The sequence below is a fragment of the Oncorhynchus tshawytscha genome, linkage group LG12 (assembly GCF_018296145.1).
Source record: "Oncorhynchus tshawytscha isolate Ot180627B linkage group LG12, Otsh_v2.0, whole genome shotgun sequence".
In the NCBI taxonomy this organism is placed as follows: Eukaryota; Metazoa; Chordata; class Actinopteri; order Salmoniformes; family Salmonidae; genus Oncorhynchus; species Oncorhynchus tshawytscha.
This window is the reverse complement of record NC_056440.1, coordinates 72437876-72460805: the sequence shown is the minus strand read 5'-3', so window position 1 is coordinate 72460805 and position 22930 is coordinate 72437876. Positions and strand designations below refer to the sequence as shown.

The window sequence follows — 22930 nt, the reverse complement described above, 5'->3', positions numbered from 1 at the left end:
TGAGCCCTAGGGAGGAAACTAGCATCTATAAACAGACAGCAGCTTCTGAAATATACTGAACACAATGCAAGGCTATGTATGTCGCAGGCATAGACCCACACACACACACACACACACACGCAAATCCATTCCAATATTATACTGTTTTTGTTGTCAATTAAAACAGCACACACTACTTTTTTATGTGTCTAATATGGTTAACATTTTCAAGATTAAGCATACATCATAAAATTATCCCAAAACATGAATAAATATTTAAATGTCATACATTTAGGACACTGCGGATTTTTAAAATAGTAAATAGCGAAACATGTTTGTCACCACAGAAAAACACTGACACACTGATATTCTGATATTTTAAATAGTTTTGCATAAAAATAAATAATAACTAATAAAGCTAATAAAAATAGTTTATGTAAAAGTATATGAAAATATAAACAATGTAAGTAAGTTATAAAATCATTTGCAATTCACAATTCAAAATAGAAGTGTAATAAACAAACATAAGCAATCGAAAAAGGAAAATAAAAATGCATATATAAGTGATTTCTATAATACTGAGAAAGGCCTATTTAATCAGTATGTGGTACAATATTGCTCCATCAACAATAGTGGCCCATTTGATTTGTTCATTTTCCACAAACACAACGAGCATGGTTTGATTTACTTAATGGGTCAAAACCAAATACCTCCCTGATAAACTACTTCATGTTGTTTCATTTAGAAAACAACACAATGCACCTTCAGTAAAATACAAAATGATAAAGAGGAAAACTAGTAAATAGTTTACAGAAGCTAAATGGGAAAGTATAAATGAACAGCATGCCTCTAGTATAAAATACAAAATGATAAAGAGGAAAACTAGTAAATAGTTTACAGAAGCTAAATGGGAAAGTATAAATGAACAGCATGCCTCTAGTATAAAATACAAAATAGAGAACAAACACTGCTCTAAAGGGAATGAGATCTTTTTTTAAAGTTGACTAAAATGTCACATTTATCTTGAATGATGCTATAGGCTACTCAAGGCAATATGCAGCAGACACACATCTGCATGTCTGACCAGAGGGTTAGGGTTAGGGTTAGCCAGGAAAAACTAAAATGATGAGTGGGGTCTGGTTGACCGTGTGTGTCTGTGTGTGTCTGCGTGCGTACGAGTGAGTAAGAGAGATGGCTGGTTCACCATCAGAGAGAGAAAGAGATGGCTGGTTCATCATCAGAGAGAGAGAGAGAGAGAGAGAGAGATGGCTGGTTCACCATCAGAGAGAGAGAGATGGCTGGTTCACCATCAGAGAGAGAGAGAGAGAGAGAGAGAGAGAGAGAGAGAGAGAGATGGCTGGTTCACCATCAGAGAGAGAGAGAGAGAGAGAGAGAGAGAGAGAGAGAGAGAGAGAGATGGCTGGTTCACCATCAGAGAGAGAGAGAGATGGCTGGTTCACCATCAGAGAGAGAGAGAGAGAGAGAGAGATGGCTGGTTCACCATCAGAGAGAGAGAGAGAGAGATGGCTGGTTCACCATCAGAGAGAGAGAGAGAGAGAGAGAGAGAGAGAGAGAGAGAGCGATTGCTGGTTCACCATCAGAGAGAGAGAGAGAGAGAGAGAGAGAGAGGGAGATTGCTGGTTCACCATCAGAGAGAGAGAGAGTGAGAGAGAGAGAGAGAGAGAGAGAGAGAGAGAGAGAGAGAGAGAGAGAGAGAGAGAGAGAGAGAGAGATGGCTGGTTCACCATCAGAGAGAGAGAGAGATGGCTGGTTCACCATCAGAGAGAGAGAGAGAGAGAGAGAGAGATGGCTGGTTCACCATCAGAGAGAGAGAGAGAGATGGCTGGTTCACCATCAGAGAGAGAGAGAGAGAGAGAGAGAGAGAGAGAGAGAGAGAGAGAGAGAGAGAGAGCGAGAGAGATTGCTGGTTCACCATCAGAGAGAGAAAGAGAGAGAGAGAGGGAGATTGCTGGTTCACCATCAGAGAGAGAGAGCGAGAGAGATGGCTGGTTCACCATCAGAAAGAGTGAGAGAGAGAGAGAGAGAGAGAGAGAGAGAGAGAGAGAGAGAGAGAGAGAGAGAGAGAGAGCGAGAGAGAGAGAGAGAGAGAGAGAGATTGCTGGTTCACCATCAGAGAGAGAGAGCGAGAGAGATGGCTGGTTCACCATCAGAAAGAGTGAGAGAGAGAGAGAGAGAGAGAGAGAGAGAGAGAGAGGGAGAGAGAGAGAGAGAGAGAGAGAGAGAGAGAGAGAGAGAGAGAGAGAGAGAGAGAGAGAGAGATTGCTGGTTCACCATCAGAGAGAGAGAGCGAGAGAGAGAGGTGGCTGGTTCACCATCAGAGAGAGTGAGAGAGAGAGAGAGAGAGAGGGAGAGAGAGAGGTGGCTGGTTCACCATCAGAGAGAGTGAGAGAGAGAGAGAGAGAGAGAGAGGGAGATTGCTGGTTCACCATCAGAGAGAGAGCGAGAGAGATGGCTGGTTCACCATCAGAGAGAGTGAGAGAGAGAGAGAGAGAGAGAGAGAGAGAGAGAGAGAGAGAGAGAGAGAGAGATTGCTGGTTCACCATCAGAGAGAGAGAGCGAGAGAGAGAGAGGTGGCTGGTTCACCATCAGAGAGAGTGAGAGAGAGAGAGAGAGAGAGAGGGAGATTGCTGGTTCACCATCAGAGAGAGAGAGAGGGAGAGAGAGAGGTGGCTGGTTCACCATCAGAGAGAGTGAGAGAGAGAGAGAGAGAGAGGGAGATTGCTGGTTCACCATCAGAGAGAGAGAGCGAGAGAGATGGCTGGTTCACCATCAGAGAGAGTGTGAGAGAGAGAGAGAGAGAGAGAGAGAGAGAGAGAGAGAGAGAGAGAGAGAGAGAGAGAGAGATTGCTGGTTCACCATGAGAGAGAGAGCGAGAGAGAGAGGTGGCTGGTTCACCATCAGAGAGAGAGAGAGAGAGAGAGAGGTGGCTGGTTCACCATCAGAGAGAGAGAGAGAGAGAGAGAGAGCGAGAGAGAGAGAGAGGTGGCTGGTTCACCATCACAGGGAGAGAGAGATTATGCCAGCGAGGTGTGGGGTCCACTTGAAAAACAAGATTTCACCGAATTGGACAAACACTCCATAGAAACCCTGCATGCAGAGTTCTGTAAGATTATCCTACCTGTCCAGAGGAAAACTACAAAGAATGCATACAGGGCAAAATTAGGCCAATCATCACCAATAATAAAAACTAAAAAAAGAGGTTGGAAACATCTAAAATACAGTGACCCCCTCTCATATCATTACCAAGCACTGCAATGCCAAGAGCTGAGCAAAGAAAAGAGTCCCCTCATCCAGCTGGTCCTGGGGCTGAGTTCACAAACCTGTTCTACTAACACACTGAAGCCTCGGGACCAGAACATCCAATCAATCAGGATAAACCAAATTACAATCAAAACAAAACTACAGTACAAAGTACAGGCTCAGTGAGCACAGCCTTGCCATTGAGAAGGGTAGACACAGGAAAACCTGGCTCCCCATAGAGGAAAGGCTGTGCAACCACTGCACAACAGCAGAACCTGAGACAGAGCTGCATTTCCTGACAAAATGTCAAAAATATACAACAATTAGAGAGTGTCATTTTCCCATATTTAAAACCCCTATTCAAGGTTTCAAAGACCTCTCTGATGAGAATAGGCTACCTGTCCTGTTGGGGGAGGACGCAGAGAGCTGTGGGTTGGCAGCGCACTACATTGCTGCCTGCCAGAAGTTGAGGGACAGTGTCTGACAGACCAATCAACCTGCACATGTCCTCTATTGTTATTGTTCAATGTCTGGTTATTTTGACACTTGGTTATTGTTGTTACTGTTGTCCCGTTGACAATTTTGATTCTTATTATCTTAATATTGTAAATATCCAAAGTAAGCTTTGGCAATATGTACATTGTTACGTCATGCCAATAAAGAAAATTGAATTAAGAGAGAGAGAGAGAGAGAGAGAGAGAGACAGATCGAGAGTGAGATGGCTGGTTTATCATCAGAGAGAGAGAGAGAGAGAGAGAGAGAGAGAGAGAGAGAGAGAGAGAGACAGACAGATCAAGTCTTCACATCTCACTCCTGCTCCTCTCGAAGTACAGGTTCAAATCACACACTTCATCTCTAGTTTAGACCCGTCTCCCCCTCCTGGATGAGAGTGAGCCAGCCTGACTGCCTGACTGCCTGCCTGCCTGACTGCCTGCCTGCCTGACTGCCTGACTGCCTGCCTGACTACCTGCCAGCCTGCCTGCCAGCCTGACTGCCTGCCTGCCAGCCTGCCTGACTGACTGCCAGCCTGCCTGACTGACTGCCAGCCTGACTGACTGCCTCCCTGTGTCTCAGTGCAGAGCAGCACCGTGCTTCTCCAGGCTCCTCTCTTTATCCCCGCCTGAGTATTAGATGTCATTACTGCTCAGCGCTCCACACTGACAAAGACAGAGAGTACAGAGAGAGAGAGAGATGGAGGGAGGGAGAGATGGAGAGAGAGGGGGAGAGATAGAAGGAAGGAAAGAGAGAGGGAGCACAGCTCTGGTCTTGGCTGTTTCAGTGATACAAGAGTGCCCCCTACTGCTCCACTCTGCAGAGTTACAACAGACACTTTGATACAACAGCAGAGCTGAGATTGGACTAACCCACACACACACGCGCGCGCACTCACACACACACCCACACACACACGTACGGTAAACAGATGTGACTAAGTAGACTTCAATGTGAACAACCCATCCTCTCTCATTTATGAGAATGAAATGACTGAGAAAATGGAAAGATGTGTCAGAACAATTACTAGTCCCTTGTGATTTGGTGAAGAGCTGAGCAAGACCATGTTGAACCAGACATTCTTAAAATCACACCCGGGGTGTGACACAAAGACACTTCACAATCACACCTGCACTCTCTGATTATTATCGGTCTAGTTTGTGCAATGAACTCAAGCACAGGCATATTTGAGGTTACACAGATGTATACAGCCAATCAGCATCAGATCCTGATGGAGGCTGTCCACTGTGAGAATGCTGATCACGTTGGAACAGGAAACTGTGTCACTAATAATCACTGACTGCAGAAGTGTGTGAATGAACTGAAGTGTTACAGTAAAGCTCTTTGTGATTAGACTTTGTACGGCTCTTAAATGTAGACAGTCAACCTTACTACGACACACTAGTATGTGTTATTACTGGGTCCCAGTGGGTCTCTGTGCAGTCTTACCATGAGCTCCATCTCTCTCCAGTCATTCTCCAGCTGCTCCATGGGTCTGGCCCACCAGCTGCAGAACCGGGTGTAACGCTGGCCCTGGAACCAGTACTGCCTCAGCCACTCAAACTCCACCTGCACACAACACAACACACTACAGTCAGGTAGAGCAACCATACCATGGGATTATAGGAATAGTTCAGATCCTAGACAGGCAGTGGTAGATCAGTCAAGCCGTATGAAGTCCAGATGGAAATATTGGAAAGCACAAACTTGCAAAGACATGGAGGTACTAAGACATGGAGGTACTAAGACATGGAGGTACAAAGACATGGAGGTACAAATACATGGAGGTACTAAGACATGGAGGTACAAAGACATAGAGGTACTAAGACATGGAAGTACTAAGACATGGAGGTACAAAGACATGGAGGTACTAAGACATGGAGGTACTAAGACATGGAGGTACTAAGACATGGAGGTACTAAGACATGGAGGTACTAAGACATGGAAGTACTAAGACATGGAGGTACAAAGACATGGAGGTACTAAGACATGGAGGTACTAAGACATGGAGGTACTAAGACATGGAGGTACTAAGACATGGAGGTACTAAGACATGGAGGTACTAAGACATGGAAGTACTAAGACATGGAGGTACAAAGACATGGAGGTACTAAGACATGGAGGTACTAAGACATGGAGGTACTAAGACATGGAAGTACTAAGACATGGAGGTACAAAGACATGGAGGTACTAAGACATGGAGGTACTAAGACATGGAGGTACTAAGACATGGAGGTACTAAGACATGGAAGTACTAAGACATGGAGGTACAAAGACATGGAGGTACTAAGACATGGAGGTACTAAGACATGGAGGTACTAAGACATGGAGGTACTAAGACATGGAGGTACTAAGACATGGAGGTACAAAGACATGGAGGTACTAAGACATGGAGGTACTAAGACATGGAAGTACTAAGACATGGAGGTACAAAGACATGGAGGTACAAAGACATGGAGGTACTAAGACATGGAGGTACTAAGACATGGAAGTATATCCGTCTATCAACGCCAAGGCCTCTACTGTGCTTTAGAGCACAAGTGAGAGACAGGAGATAACAAAAGGTTAAATCTGTCTGTTGGGGATTTCCCCTAATCAGATATATACAGAGAATGAAGTGTACTGGAGTCTAGACTTCCTAGAATGTCTGTTTACACAGATGGTCATCCCTATGAGAATAGACAACACACCCCTCTCACAATACACCCCTCAACCCCCATTTCCCAAACCAACCCGACCCTAGATGCCAATACGCCACATTGCTCCACCCTTTCCTCACTCCTCTTTCCTCCTCCCCTCCTCCGCAGGGGAATGACAGTTTACTCTGCAGAGAGGCTCCACTGGGAGTGTTTATGTTTTCAGCTCTTTTGAAGTGCTGATTTAATCCTCACAAGGACATGTCACGTAGCCAGGTGTATGGATTTGTATGTGTGTGTGTGTGTGTGCGTGTGTTTGACAGAGAAAGTGTGTGTGTCAGAGATTGCCCCAAATGCCGGTGATGCAAATGCAAGGCGCTCTGAGTTGCCCTCCCCGAAAACATCCTACAAAGCACTGTTCCAGTATCATCCTCCCAACAATACATACACCATTTCATTTGACATAGACAACTGTAGAACACAAGGTGAGGAGTACAAAAGAGTTGCATATCAAATGTGAAAGTGACTACAAGACCTACTGTTCATCTCCAACTACTAGTCTGTGTATTGTTCTTGTAGGGGGCATTAGTAGGTATGGTACAGGGTTACATTAGCTCTATAACACATAAGCACAATACAGAGGAAGAAGATGACAAGAATACAAAGACATTTCCACTTCACCCTTTGTTCAGTGGCTGGCCTTCTAGGCTATACAGTGGTACAGGATACAGAGAAACTGTCCGCCATTTTGGATCCAAAGGGGGCTGATCACAGCGGTTTGACATGCAGGGGCTGGGTCACGTACGGGGGGGTACATGGGCCATAGCACGGTTCAGCACCTTCACAACCACTCCATACAACAGACCCTTCAAACAAATGTCAGGCTTTATGGCTCTTCAACCCTCCACTCCCCCCCTTGAACAGTACAGCTCACACACACAACAAAGCAAGAGAGAGGGGACAAACAGACTGTCCTTTCTCTACCTCCACCCACCGCTCCCCTTCTCTCTCTGATTGTCCGTCTGTCCTTTACTGAGGGAACACAGCCTGTGGCTCCGCTTTGAGCCGACATGGACTCCTAGCACCCGCGGAGCATGGCGATGGCAGCCTCAAAGCCAGGCGACTGCAGCATCTGTGGGACGCCTGGCATTTGGAGCCTGAGCCGCCCGGCTGTGAGTTACTGAGAGGGAAACACTGACTAAATGCCACCTGCCCAGGTAGAGATCGAAAAAGAGAGATGGAGAGAGAGATGGAGAGAGTCATCGCCATCGTTAGGCTAGATTTTCTCCTCTGCCTAGCCCGCTCTGGGTTCTGGGAGCAGGGAGACTGAGAGGGGCCCCTCCCCTGTGGTGTCTCCTGTCATCTCTCCAGGTGACGGACGTGCTAACTGCACATTAGCACTCCGCTCAGCCTCCCACTCACCATGGCGACCCAGGAGTCAAAGCCAAGTAGTCCCTTTCAGTATTTAATGAAGCAGGATTTTTCCACACCTCTCGGTGGTCCCCCAGCAGACTTGACCAATCAATTTCCATCTGTTCCATGCCGTGCGGCCCCCGAGGTAGGAGCTGATGAGAGACGGATCGATATCAACCTGCCTCTTTCTGTTTACTTTCCTGGAACTGCCCCCACATCACATCAACCAGGAGCACTGAGCCCTGTTGCCTGTCTCCAGAGATCCACACTTCACACTCATCACACCTTGGCTACCGTGGACACACACTTACAGACACACACACACACACACACACACACACACACACACACACACACACACACACACATACACCTTGAGGAGATACAAACTGTACTCACAGACACACTCACACAACCTGTCATTGCTCACCTATAGGCCTACAGACAATAATATGCTCCAAAATACACATTTCAATTACATTCTTTCTCAACTGAAAATAGGATAAGAAAAAACTGTTCCCTACAGGTCAGTCACAAACTCTCTGACTCCACAAGGAAGAGTGGTGTGGCCTTTTAGCTACTTGACAAACACTGTTACTCACTAGGGAGGGAGAGGCCTGGAAAACATACTGTACAGGACAGAGGAAGGTCAGAGGAACTACCTGGCTGATTACACTTGTACTTTACCTTCCCCCGTCTCTAGCAGAACCAGACATGTGGGACTTACTTAGTGTGTCACACCCTCCAATATTTACTGAGCAGGGACAGGCTTCATTAGGGGGGTCCCAGAGGGCACACTGTCACACACCCACCTGGGAAGTGACACGATGGCTTTAAATGAGACAAGACGTTTGTGTCTGGAATTAGCATTTCAAAGCCAAACACACACACAAACATTGCCGTGTGGCGATGGGATGTGACGTGATGCTAGCCCCCTGTTCGTGCCACCGTTCCAACACACAGACAGGAAGATTAGAGTAGAGAGGCCAGGAGGGCCTAGAATCAGCTAGAAACCGGTCTCTCTCTCTCTGCTATGCCAGGTGCTGTTCTCCTGTCCTCTACCCATCAACCCCTGCTTCAACTCCCTCCTCTGGCTACTAACATTCTCCCCCTCTCCCTGAACACAAGTTCCTCAGATGGCCGATGTTCAGCTTCATAACCATCACAACCCTAAACACCCCCCTTCCCCCCTCTATCCCTACCCAAACAACTGTCAAACCCCCTCTAAGCATACACGACACACAGTACATCAGCATCAGCCAGGCAGCCGGCCGGCCGGTCGATCTCCTGTTTATCACTTTTTAAGGAAATGCCCATAAGGTGTTGGTCAGGTCAGCCTGTCTGACGAGCCTCTGCTTGTTCACTCTACGGTCGTCCATGTCAAACACGACCCATGCAATATGCGCCCGCTAACCGCCAAAACTAGCCGTCATAATAAATAACTCTGCCAACAATACATCATTTAAGTGGGTGTTCTGCCCTCATGGGCAACTCAGAACAAATGGCCCAATCCATCATCATGGTCCTGGGGACGCCAGGTAGAGTAGAGCAGGGCCAGGCCCCTGAGAGAGAGCTCCATCCCCTCCTCTCCCAGCCTTTTATAAATAGCCTCCTGTTTTCCTAAATAAACGGTGTGCGCCCCCCAGCCAGGCCTACACTGGGTAATCCTGTGGTGCTGCGCTGTGAGCAGGTGTTCTCTCTCTCTCTCTGCGATGGAGACCAGGTGTTGGCTAGGCCTCTCCCTCTCTCTCTTTCTATACCCCTCTCTATATCTCTCTCGCTCTCTCATATTGTCTGAATAATTAATACTGGCTACAACCTTTAAACAACCTCACGCCAAGCTCATCTGTCATGGCGTCCCGTGTGGTTCCTGACTCGGCCCGCTGCTGTGGTTACCTGGGAGTAGTGAGGATAACACATACAGAGGGGGAGAGGTGAAGTGCTATTTTAACCATTAGCCCCTGGCAGTCAGGGGCAGGCTGGGCTGCAGAAGGCTGTATTGAGCAAGCTGCCCCTGTAAAGCGTGAACGGCCCCCATAGGGTCTCAGGGCCCCGGAGCCAGATTCACTGATTGTTCTGTGTGAAAGAGGCCATGATCTCGATCCTTAGACAAACAAGAGCAACCTGGACTTATGAAATATTTCTCCTATACCATAAATACCCACGGTAGCTATGAATGATGTCAACTTAAATGTTGACAACCTCTTTATTTTCCTATGGAAGGGCCTTAACCCTGGTTATGTGACCGAAAGTAGAAAGGGAACGATTATACACAACTACCCTTTCCTTGAATGAGGGTTCCAAAAGGGTTCTTCGGCTGTCTCCATAGGATAACCCTTTTTGGTTCAAGGTATAACTATTTTGGGTTCCATGTAGAACCCTCTGTGTAAATAGAACTCAAAAGGGTTCTTCAAAGGGTTCTCCTATGAGGACAGCCGAAAAACCCTTTTAGGTTCTAGATAGCACCTTTTTTCTAAGCCTGTAGGTAGGAGACAAAGTTAGGCCTATCGTAGAACCCCAAAAGTTAGTCACACACAGTCACACACACCCACCTCGTTGTGTATCTCCTCGTAGCCTTGCAAGGTAGCTGGCAGCAGGGACAGCAGGCTGTGGGTCCCTGTTTCTGGGTCTGTGCTCAGGTTAGACAGGGCCTCCCGGCAGCGGGACTGGATGTAGTCCAAGGTCCCGGTGGAACACTGTGAGGACAGACACTCAAAAAAGGTTGGGAAATAATGCATGTATTCTGGGAGCATGAGGGCTAGAAGTTTATTCTAGAAGGTAGAATCTGTTAAAGAAAGGTAATGGAATATACGGTATCCTATAAAAGAAATCAATCATTATTAGAATCAGGGCAGGGTCTCCAAGCCCCCAGTGTACCCCAGGCCCCACTCACCTCTGCCACTCTGTGTGTAGAGCTGAAGCGGGCTGAGTCTCCAGCCAGAACACAGTGCTGATGGGTCCTGTTCAGGTCATCTGGGGACAGAGGAGGACACACCACAGTCACCACACAACCAACACCAGTCAACTATCCCAAATATTAAGAGGCAATGATGTTCACAACAATTTACTATGAATATAGGCCTACACAAATGCCAAATGTCTTCATTCTGTTTTATCCTTTGTTAGGACACGAGACACCACACTTGTCCACTAGTGGAATGAAGATCGACGATATAATTGAAATGTTTGTTTAATAACTTTAGTCTCTTTGTTATGATGTGCCTGAGTTATCACCTTGTCGGACCCTTTCTCCCCACTCAAACAGATGGATCGTTTCAAACATTTCTTGCTAACCTAACAATGCTATCGCTAAACCTATCAAACGTCAACGCCTTCTATTATATAAGAACACAGATGCCAGAGTCTGGTTATCACCAGAGTCTACCTGAAAAATCTGCCGATGTGCCTTTGAGCAAGGCACATAACCCTAATTGCTCCTGTAAGTCGCTCACCACCACTGTTGATACACTGGATTCTTAGGTAAGTGTGTGATGGCCTAGTTCCAGCTTTAGCCACAAGTTGCAACGCCTCTCATTAACTGGTTTATCCCGTTTCGGGGGTGTTTTTGTTGTTTATCAGAAATGCTAATATTTATGCTAATGATCTATTTATTTTCACAAACATGTTAAGTGTTGGCCATTAGATTGTTAACAGTGCAATAGTACAGACTCTCAAGTGTACCACTGTTCACTTAAAAGTGACCTGTTTCAAGGTGTCAGTGGTTCAGGACAGGTTAGGGCATGGGTGTATTCATTCGGGCACACCATTATGTAGGTGGAAACTATGTTGAATAATAATAAACTACACTTATCAATCTGACTCCATTATTATGTGAATAAATGCAACAGGCCCTGTGCGTCTCTGGAGGATCTAGCAAGATGGTGAACAATTGCATCACCAACTCAGTATGACTATAATGAACATGTGTCTATCTTGCAGCGTTATGCAGTTATTAAGAGACTAGATAAAAATAGCTAATCCTAGCATTCATTTGTTGAGGCAAGTAGATCAGAGATGTCAAGGTGGTACCCAAGCATGTGCTATGTGGATAATGTAAATAACAACTTTCAATAGACCTACTACATTATAGACATAGTCAATCAAAAAATTACCCTGTAAAATGAGGAACGCATTCGCTCAATTCAACTAATATCATTTATTAGTCACAAAAGAACTGACACTCAACCAATTCCAATGTACATGAAATACATGATACAGAATAACACAGAGGAAATAACTATCACCAATAGGTTAAGAGTTAACGTGGTAACACGTGTCTTCAGTTCAGAATGATCTCTAAGAGAAAAAACATGTGTGTCTGATACACACAGGAGCTTGGTAGCAAATCCCTGTGATAGCCCACAGATGGTGTGCCATCTAAACAGTCATCCCACTGTGCTCCCACACCTAGCCAGTCACCAGTCACTGCGATTATCAACTTCTCATATTCTTCCAATACACTGTAGCAAACCATTCTGCACCATAAAAACACATTTGCTGCTCCACACCAACTAAACAGACTGCCAGGTCCTCTATCTACCAATCTCTGTCCAGCAGCAGGATCAGTGAAATGTGAGCATTATTCTACTTCATTGAACAAACACAGTCAGATCTCATTCATTCCCTCATGATGGAGGTCTCATATCAACAAACACAGTCAGATCTCATTCCTCATGATGGAGGTCTCATATCAACAAACACAGTCAGATCTCATTCAATCCCTCATGATGGAGGTCTCATATCAACAAACACAGTCAGATCTCATTCCTCATGATGGAGGTCTCATATCAACAAACACTCTCAGATCTCATTCATTCCCTCATGATGGAGGTCTCATATCAACAAACACAGTCAGATCTCATTCCTCATGATGGAGGTCTCATATCAACAAACACTGTCAGATCTCATTCATTCCCTCATGATGGAGGTCTCATATCAACAAACACAGTCAGATCTCATTCATTCCCTCATGATGGAGGTCTCATATCAACAAACACTCTCAGATCTCATTCATTCCCTCATGATGGAGGTCTCATATCAACAAACACAGTCAGATCTCATTCAATCCCTCATGATGGAGGTCTCATATCAACAAACACTGTCAGATCTCATTCATTCCCTCATGATGGAGGTCTCATATCAACAAACACAGTCAGATCTCATTCATTCCCTCATGATGGAGGTCTCATATCAACAAACACAGTCAGATCTCATTCCTCATGATGGAGGTCTCATATCAACAAACACAGTCAGATCTCATTCATTCCCTCATGATGGAGGTCTCATATCAACAAACACAGTCAGATCTCATTCCTCATGATGGAGGTCTCATATCAACAAACACTGTCAGATCTCATTCAATCCCTCATGATGGAGGTCTCATATCAACAAACACTGTCAGATCTCATTCCTCATGATGGAGGTCTCATATCAACAAACACTGTCGGGTCTCATTCCTCATGATGGAGGTCTTATATCAACAAACACTGTCAAGTCTCATTCCTCATGATGGAGGTCTCATATCAACAAACACTGTCAGGTCTCATTCCTCATGATGGAGGTCTCATATCAACAAACACTGTCAGATCTCATTCATTCCCTCATGATGGAGGTCTCATATCAACAAACACAGTCAGATCTCATTCAATCCCTCATGATGGAGGTCTCATATCAACAAACACAGTCAGATCTCATTCATTCCCTCATGATGGAGGTCTCATATCAACAAACACTGTCAGGTCTCATTCCTCATGATGGAGGTCTCATATCAACAAACACTGTCAGGTCTCATTCCTCATGATGGAGGTCTCATATCAACAAACACTGTCAGGTCTCATTCCTCATGATGGAGGTCTCATATCAACAAACACTGTCAAGTCTCATTACTCGTGATGGAGGTCTCATATCAACAAACACTGTCAGGTCTCATTCCTCATGATGGAGGTCTCATATCAACAAACACTGTCAGATCTCATTCATTCCCTCATGATGGAGGTCTCATATCAACAAACACAGTCAGATCTCATTCAATCCCTCATGATGGAGGTCTCATATCAACAAACACTCTCAGATCTCATTCAATCCCTCATGATGGAGGTCTCATATCAACAAACACAGTCAGATCTCATAGCCTCATGATGGAGGTCTCATATCAACAAACACTGTCAGATCTCATTCATTCCCTCATGATGGAGGTCTCATATCAACAAACACTGTCAGATCTCATAGCCTCATGATGGAGGTCTCATATCAACAAACACAGTCAGATCTCATTCATTCCCTCATGATGGAGGTCTCATATCAACAAACACTGTCAGATCTCATAGCCTCATGATGGAGGTCTCATATCAACAAACACAGTCAGATCTCATTCATTCCCTCATGATGGAGGTCTCATATCAACAAACACTGTCAGATCTCATTCATTCCCTCATGATGGAGGTCTCATATCAACAAACACTGTCAGATCTCATTCCTCATGATGGAGGTCTCATATCAACAAACACTGTCAGATCTCATTCCTTATGATGGAGGTCTCATATCAACAAACACTGTCAGATCTCATTCCTTATGATGGAGGTCTCATATCAACAAACATTTATCCAATAAACAAAGATCCTGATCCGATCCCAACTGCTGTTTCGAGTGTATCAGTCCCGTCAGTCCACGAGCTTGTTTGTGTGTTTAGATGTCGCCCAGCTCTGTTATTATTTGCTCCACAACAAATCATTAATTTAGCCATTACAGAGCTGTCAATCACAGCACATGTGCATATTTACACCCCGCCTTGAGCAGTGTGGCTGGCTAATGCCTTTGATTTGAAAGTCAAACAGTGAAGTGCTTTAGGAAGATTGATATTATTATGAGGAAAAGAACTGAAAAAGAGCATGACAAACAAAACAAGTTCCCCCACTGTTCTGTGTTATCCTCTGATGAGATTGTGAAGGATTAGGTCTCTGGGGGGAATGACTCCCGTCTTTAAAACAGTTTATATCCAATAACAAATGATCTCCATCAATCTGGTCCTCCACAGTCTGATGGCACTGGGGGGACAAACTCGATTTCTGTAATAAATATTTATCTTTCTTTCTCTACCCCCTCATCTGTTGCCACTTGTCCCCTTCTTTTTTCCAGGAAGCAGCAGGCTTTTAAATATATTGGGTCAACTCTTTCTCAGGTCCCTCGTGAGTTGGGAGCTGGAAATCGTATTACCCAACAGGCTCGGTGTCAGACTTACATTGTTCTTTTTTAACCACTGAAATTCCATTTGTGTGGAAATAACAGCTGATTAAATTTGCACACACATATTACACACATATTACACACACATATTACACAAACAGACACACACATATTACACACATATTACACACACATATTACACAAACAGACACACACATATTACACACACATATTACACAGACACACACATATTACACACACATATTACACAAACAGACACACACATATTACACACACATATTACACAAACAGACACACACACATATTACACACACATATCACACACATATTACACATATATTACACACACATATTACACACATATTACACACACAGACACACACATATTACACACACAGGCACACACATATTACACACACATATTACACACGCATATTACACACACAGACACACACATATTACAAACACATATTACACACACATATTACACACACTTATTACACATTCGGACGCGCACATATTACAAACACATTACACACACATATTACACACATATTACACACACATATTACACACACAGACACACACATTACACACACAGACACACACACATATTACACACATATTACACACACAGACACACACATTACACACACAGACACACACACATATTACACACACAGGCACACACACATATTACACACACATATTACACACACAGACACACACATATTACACACACATATTACACACACAGACACACACATTACACACACAGACACACACACATATTACACACAGACACACACACATATTACACACATATTACACACACAGACACACACACATATTACACACACATATTACACACACAGACACACACACATATTACACACACAGACACACACATATTACACACACATATTACACACACAGACACACACATTACACACATAAACACACACATATTACACACATATTACACACACAGACACACACATATCACACACACAGACACACACATATTACACACACATATTACACACACAGACACACACATATTACACACACATATTACACACACATATTACACACACAGACACACACATATTACACACACAGACACACACATATTACACACACATATTACACACATATTAAACACACATATTACACACACAGACACACACAACATTAACAGTTCAGAGGTTGAGTCACTGACTAACGGTGCTAAATGGGAATAATGGTGTCCGTGATGGTACACGGGCCCGTTCCTTATCAAAACACCACAAAGCCAGGGGCCTCCCGAGTGATGCAACTGTCTAGAGGCGTCACTACAGAACCAGGTTCGGTCCCGGGCTATGTCGCAGCCGGCAGCGACCGGGATACCCATGATGCAGCACACAATTGGCCCAGCATCGTCCGAATTAGGGTATGGTTTGGCCGTCTGGGATGTCCTTTTCCCATTGCTCTCTAGCGACTCCTTTTGTCGGGCCGGGTGCACGCACGCTGACTTCGGTCGCCAGCTGTATGGTGTTTCCTCTGACACATTGGTCTGGCTGGTTTCAAGATTAAGCGAGCAGTGTGTCAAGAAGCAGCGCGGCTTGGCGGGGTCGTGTTTCGGAGGGCTCTCGACCTTCACCTCTCCGAGTCCGTACGGGAGTTGCAGCAATGGGACAAGACTGTAACTACCAACTGGATATCACGAAATTGGGGAGAAAAAGTGGCAAAAACTATAACAACAAAAAATTATTACAAATTTTAAAAACCACAAAGCCACTAGTCAACAGGCATCACAAAGATAGCTTTTATTTCTGTCCCTTGTCGAGGCTTGCTATAACCTCCAACTTAAACACTGAGTGGACTAGTTTCTTGAATGTAGTCTTGGTTGATTACAGTAGTTAGTGTCTGTACTGTGTACCTGATCCAGGTGTAGGACTGAGACAGACCGACTGTGTGAGCTGCTACAGTACCATAGTGATCCTGTAGGAATCTTCCATTGATCCAGTTCAGTCAGGTCCAATTACAATTGTGTTTCTACAGCATCACTCTGTTATCATGCCTGGACTGAAAGTGACAAATCTCATTCTGTCTGGGTTATGTCCCGTCAGGTCACTCCAACTCATGGTTTCTACTCAAATCAACATGTTTTGAGGTAGAATATGAGTCTGTTCTTGCCTGTGTCTTTATGTGTGTGTGTGTGTGTGTGTGTGTGTGTGTGTGTGTGTGTGTGTGTGTGTGTGTGTGTGTGTGTGTGTGTGTGTGTGTGTGTGTGTGTGTGTGTGTGTGTGTGTGTGTGTGTGTGTCTGTTCGTATGTGTCCAAAAAAGATGCAGTCATATTTCACCAACGATCCCAGACAAATACACACAATGATGTCTTGGAGGTCCTAACCCATACACAGTGTGGGACATGGTGTGCTGCTGTGATGGGGAAGCTAGTGGTAGCCAATAATAGCTGTGTAGCCTTGTCCTGTATTGTAGAAGCTAAGAGCAGCCTGACCCAGCAGGCGGAGATGAAAGGGGAAGGCATCTGCTGTAGCCATCAGCATTAAGGTCTGATTTACACCCTCATGGCCCGCTGCCTGTCCTTTCCACTTCATAGAGACACCACCAGCACCGCTGCCACAGCACCGGGTCACAGGACTTCACAAAATAACATTTGGTTTCCTTAACCTCTATAATGCATGCAATTACATGGAACCTTAGGAACAGAACAGGGCTTCTGGTCGGGTTGGGTTCAGACTAACACAATGAGAGATAGACAAGAGAGAGAGAGAGAGAGAGAGAGAGAGAGTTAGAGAGAGAGAGAGTGCGGGAGAGAGAGAGAGAGAGTTAGAGTTAGAGAGAGAGAGAGATTGCTGGTTCACCATCAGAGAGAGAGAGAGAGAGAGAGTTAGAGAGAGAGAGATTGCTGGTTCACCATCAGAGAGAGAGAGAGAGAGAGAGAGAGAGAGAGAGAGAGAGAGAGAAAAAACAAAACAGAAAAGAGAGGTAGAAAAAGAGAGCGAGAGTCTGGAGTGCATCCTGCTTCTATGGGTCAGTAGGGACACAGTAAACCAAACACACTAGAACATCAAGTGTAAATCTCACACAGACTAGAGATGTCATGTAGAAGGAATGGTGTGCATGATCTAGTACCTCTAAGGTAGTAGGAGTCTCCGGACTGCAGTGGGAGGGTCAGTCCAGGGGTGTGGATGTCCCAGGCCACCTTTAGACCAATCCTCCAGCAGCCCTTCTCTGCAGCACCCTCCTCCGAGCTCACACCTGCTAAACACAAACAATCCCACCACTTAGGTCAGTAAGATCAGAACCAAATATACAATAGGAGACAGGGCATATTGTTACATTATCTCTCAGTACAACTTGTGTCTTCATCACAGTTTCTGTACAAGAGGACAGCCTTTTTAATAAAAGTATTTGATGTTAGGTAGCTAGTGTGTGTAGGGGCAGCAGACAGACAGGGTAGTGGGGACTATTCTCCTCCCATAGTCAGTCTCTGAGCCTCTCACCGAGCCTCTCACCAAGCCTCTCACCCAGCCTCTCCCCGTCTGTCCTCCATCCGAGGCATGGTGAGAAAACGAGATCTACCCAGCCCCTGTTAGGTCCACAACCTTCAGCATAAATCAATACTAAAGTCTTCCCGGGCCTCTCTCAGCCCCACGGCAAATAAGGCCTTCTCCTTTGCTCAGCAGAGGACAAATAGTAACTTAATTTCCAGCCAGCGCTTTCTGAGAGAGCCGTTAATGACACTGCTCCTGAAGGACCCAGGATGAGAATGGTGTTGGAGCTGGAGTAAAGAGCATTGTGGTCTTTCCAGCCGGAAAACACTCCGCCGCCAAGCCAGATACCTCCGGATGAGAGCAGCTGGGTGACTAAATAAAACCATTCTGAAACACCAGACAGAGCCTTGGGAAAAGAGACAAATACAAGACTTCTCCCAGACCTGACATGAAAAGTAAGCGTGTCAAAGAAAGACAGGTGTCGTGCAAATAAACATGCTTAGAAGGTTACTGGTTACTGTACGTACCAGACTGTGGGATGTAAAACAGCTCAATTATTGAGTTGAGAAAGAGAGAGAGAGGGGCTTTGACTGCGGCTCGGGCTGAGAACAATGTAAAAAAACATGGGCCCCCTCGTAAAACAACATTCCGCATGGTAACAATTCCATCTCTGTGGTTCTGGGAGTATTCAGAACGATCTGGCCCAAAGTGAACATAGCATTTCTTGAGTAATGCACAGCGGGGTTAGCGAGCAGTGCTGCTAAACTTTGTCAGGTTTGCCTGTGAAGTCTGGTGCTGTGGGGTCAGTTTGGCCTACAAACTGAAAGGCACAGCTGCAGATAGAACAGGCTACCTAGACTACAGCCCCGGCCGGTCGGTCCTGTGCTGTTTGAAGCCAGCGTTCCCAGGGCTCAACGGTCAGATGGGTCAGAACAAATCATCTCCACAGTCTTCTACTCTACGGCAGATGGTTCTGTTTAGCCAATCCCTCTGAAATGATGTCGGCCCACTGCAAAGGCGGCTGAGATGTGGTTGTGAACTGTATTGCCATGTGAAAAGGGGATTGTGCACCTTGATAGTAAAACAGAGAACATATTTGATAAAAAAATATGATCATGATCGATCAATCAATGAATGAACATCAAAAAAGATACACGCATATCAGCCCTATAAAATCAGGCCGAGACCCACTATGATAGAACATCTAGGCTAAACACTGCCTCAATACTGCCTCAATACTGCTGTACAGTCTAGAACCAGTAATCAAAGCAGACACTCATTATTCCATATCAGATAATTACACATGGATCATTTCTGGAGGAAATGACTTAGATCAGATCGTTGAGGGATAAGGCTGGACGAGTTGTTGGAGTTTTGTAGTGTGCCGTTCAGCATGTGTTTAGCCCCTGAATGTGTCCCAGAGAGTGTGTGTTGATGATCTTCCCTCACCCCCTGGCCCTGCTAGCGATAAGGCATCCCAGCCTGTCAGAACAGAACAGAGGCAGCCTGTGATGACATTTGATAATGCCCTGACACTATCAGGCTGATAGATCTGATGGCTGGCTCACTGGAGGCCGTGTCTGAGATAAATGCTGTATAGCTGCTGGAAGTGAGCTGCTGTAGGGCCACATACACAACGTTAGCTGTTAGGTGCATTTGATAGAGATAGTAGCTCAAAATGACATCACAGTGGAGAAGAAAATAGCTACTTCTAAGGGGTTGTGGGTGGAGTGATAAAAATGGGATAACAAGTGAGACTGAAGGGTGTTTTGAGGAAGTTTGGGTCTAATTTGACGGGGATCCACCACTACTGACAGTGATATACAACAACTATACTGTATGACCTTTGACCCTCACCTTTGTCGTCATGACAGCTGTAGCTGTAGACGGCCACAGGAGATAGGCTGACCAGGTTCTCATCATGGTGCCAGCCCACAGCCATCTTACCCATCCCATAATACGGCTCTTCTTTCAGCTGGCTCATAGCTGCTGGGTCCATGTAGTTGAGCAGGGTGACGTTGAACTGGGTCGGGCCAGGACAGGATGTCTTAGCAGGGTTGAGGTTAGAGCATCCCTGGCCACTCTGCTGGTCTTCATCCTCCTCATCTTCAATGTGGTACCCAGAGAGACTGTGTTTTAGCTCAGCCACAGGCTTCTCCTGAGGGCCTAGGTCTGTGGTCTCCGTCTCTGTGCTGCCAGCTGGCCTGTGCTTCCAGCCTGTGTGTTTTCCCTCACTGTGTTGTTTTGACGCCGTTGGACTCCCCAATTCAGTTTGTTTAGTCTTCATGTCTCCCATCTCGTCGCCGTGTCTTGACTCCCACGCTGCATCCTGTTTGGACGATGGGCCTTCCTCTTCACTATATTTTGACTCTATGTCCCAATCGTCGCTGTGCTTTGACTCAGTCTCTCCCTCCTCACTCTGCTTGGACTCTGAGTCTCCTCCATCGTCACTGGGTTTGGACTCCTCACTATCTTTAGACCCCGTGTCTCCTTCTACACTGGGTTTAGACTCTATAGCACCAACCAACTCTTTCCTGCACTGCTTGAAAACATCCCCCTCCTTCCTGTCTCCAACATCAGAGCAGAAGAAGCAGTTGAGCTCCCAGAGTGCTTTGCAGGCGGCGCTGAGGTCTGGGTCACAGCAGGTCCCTCTCTGCTCGTCAGTGTGCCAGGGGATGGTGAAGAGCCGCGTGTCCAGATAGCGGTAGGTGGTTCCTGGCTGACCCAGCAGCACCCGGGACACGGCAGTGAAGACGTCTCGGTCCCTCACCTTCACCAGGTCCCTCAGGAAACAGCCCCTCCGCCGCAGGGTGAACAGAGCAGCCTCCACCCGACCATGGAGCTCCTCAGGCAGGGAGCAGGACCGCCGCAGAGCCAGGCCAGAGTAGCTAGTCTCCCACTGGAACACAGGCAAACACAGATCAATTAGCTGTTGTTCTGCCTGCAATAAGTTAAGTGGTCTCTGTCTCCAGAAACAATTGATGGAGAACAAGAACACAGAACAAACAGCCAACATAAATATTGTATAACTAGCCATGTTCCTTCTAATTCTATGGTATGAGCTAAGTATCTTTCCAAGTGCTAAGTCCTCTGTCCCCAGTGGGATAGACAGAAGGTCTGGACTAGTACCAATGGGATGACAGAAGGTCTGGACTAGTACCAATGGCAATGGGATGACAGAAGGTCTGGACTAGTACCAATGGCAATGGGATGACAGAAGGTCTAGACTAGTACCAATGACAGTGGGATGGCAAAAGGTCTGGACTAGTACCAATGGCAGTGGGATGACAGAAGGTCTGGACTAGTACCAATGGCAGAAGGTCTGGACTAGTACCAATGGCAGAAGGTCTGGACTAGTATCAATGGCAGTGGGATGACAGAAGGTCTGGACTAGTACCAATGGCAATGGGATGACAGAAGGTCTGGACTAGTACCAATGGCAATGGGATGACAGAAGGTCTGGACTAGTACCAATGGCAGAGGGATGACAGAAGGTCTGGACTAGTACCAATGGCAGAGGGATGACAGAAGGTCTGGACTAGTACCAATGGGATGACAGAAGGTATGGACTAGTACCAATGGGATGACAGAAGGTCTGGACTAGTACCAATGGCAGTGGGATGACAGAAGGTCTGGACTAGTACCAATGGGATGACAGAAGGTCTGGACTAGTACCAATGGGATGACAGAAGGTCTGGACTAGTACCAATGGGATGACAGAAGGTATGGACTAGTACCAATGGCAGTGGGATGACAGAAGGTCTGGACTAGTACCAATGGCAGTGGGATGACAGAAGGTCTGGACTAGAACCAATGGCAGTGGGATGACAGAAGGTCTGGACTAGTACCAATGGCAGTGGGATGACAGAAGGTCTGGACTAGTGCCAATGGCAGTGGGATGACAGAAGGTCTGGACTAGTACCAATGGCAGTGGGATGACAGAAGGTCTGGACTAGTACAAATGGCAGTGGGATGACAGAAGGTCTGGACTAGTACCAATGGCAGTAGGATGACAGAAGGTCTGGCTAGTACCAATGGCAGTGGGATGACAGAAGGTCTGGACTAGTACCAATGGGATGACAGAAGGTCTGGACTAGTACCAATGGCAGTGGGATGACAGAAGGTCTGGACTAGTACCAATTACAGTGGGATGACAGAAGGTCTGGACTAGTACCAATGGCAGTGGGATGACAGAAGGTCTGGACTAGTACCAATGGGATGACAGAAGGTCTGGACTAGTACCAATGGCAGTGGGATGACAGAAGGTCTGGACTAGTACCAATGGCAATGGGATGACAGAAGGTCTGGACTAGTACCAATGACAGTGGGATGACAGAAGGTCTGGACTAGTACCAATGACAGTGGGATGACAGAAGGTCTGGACTAGTACCAATGGGATGACAGAAGGTCTGGACTAGTACCAATGGGATGACAGAAGGTCTGGA

General features: G+C 45.9%; 1 protein-coding gene across 4 annotated transcripts in view; it reads right to left on the bottom strand.

Moving 5' to 3' along the window:
* Window positions 1-22930, bottom strand: part of LOC112238946 (alpha-ketoglutarate-dependent dioxygenase FTO) — a 277608-nt gene that overhangs the window by 165001 nt on the left and 89677 nt on the right. For 3 of the 4 annotated variants that reach the window (XM_042331038.1, XM_042331040.1, XM_042331041.1), the window contains exons 3-7: window positions 20343-21384; window positions 18124-18252; window positions 10675-10754; window positions 10334-10477; window positions 5182-5301 (exon numbers count right to left, since the gene is read on the bottom strand). In XM_042331038.1, coding sequence (XP_042186972.1) covers window positions 5182-5301; window positions 10334-10477; window positions 10675-10754; window positions 18124-18252; window positions 20343-21384 — 1515 coding nt within the window. The remainder of the gene's footprint in view (window positions 1-5181; window positions 5302-10333; window positions 10478-10674; window positions 10755-18123; window positions 18253-20342; window positions 21385-22930) is intronic. The other variant, XM_042331039.1, reaches the window with a different exon arrangement.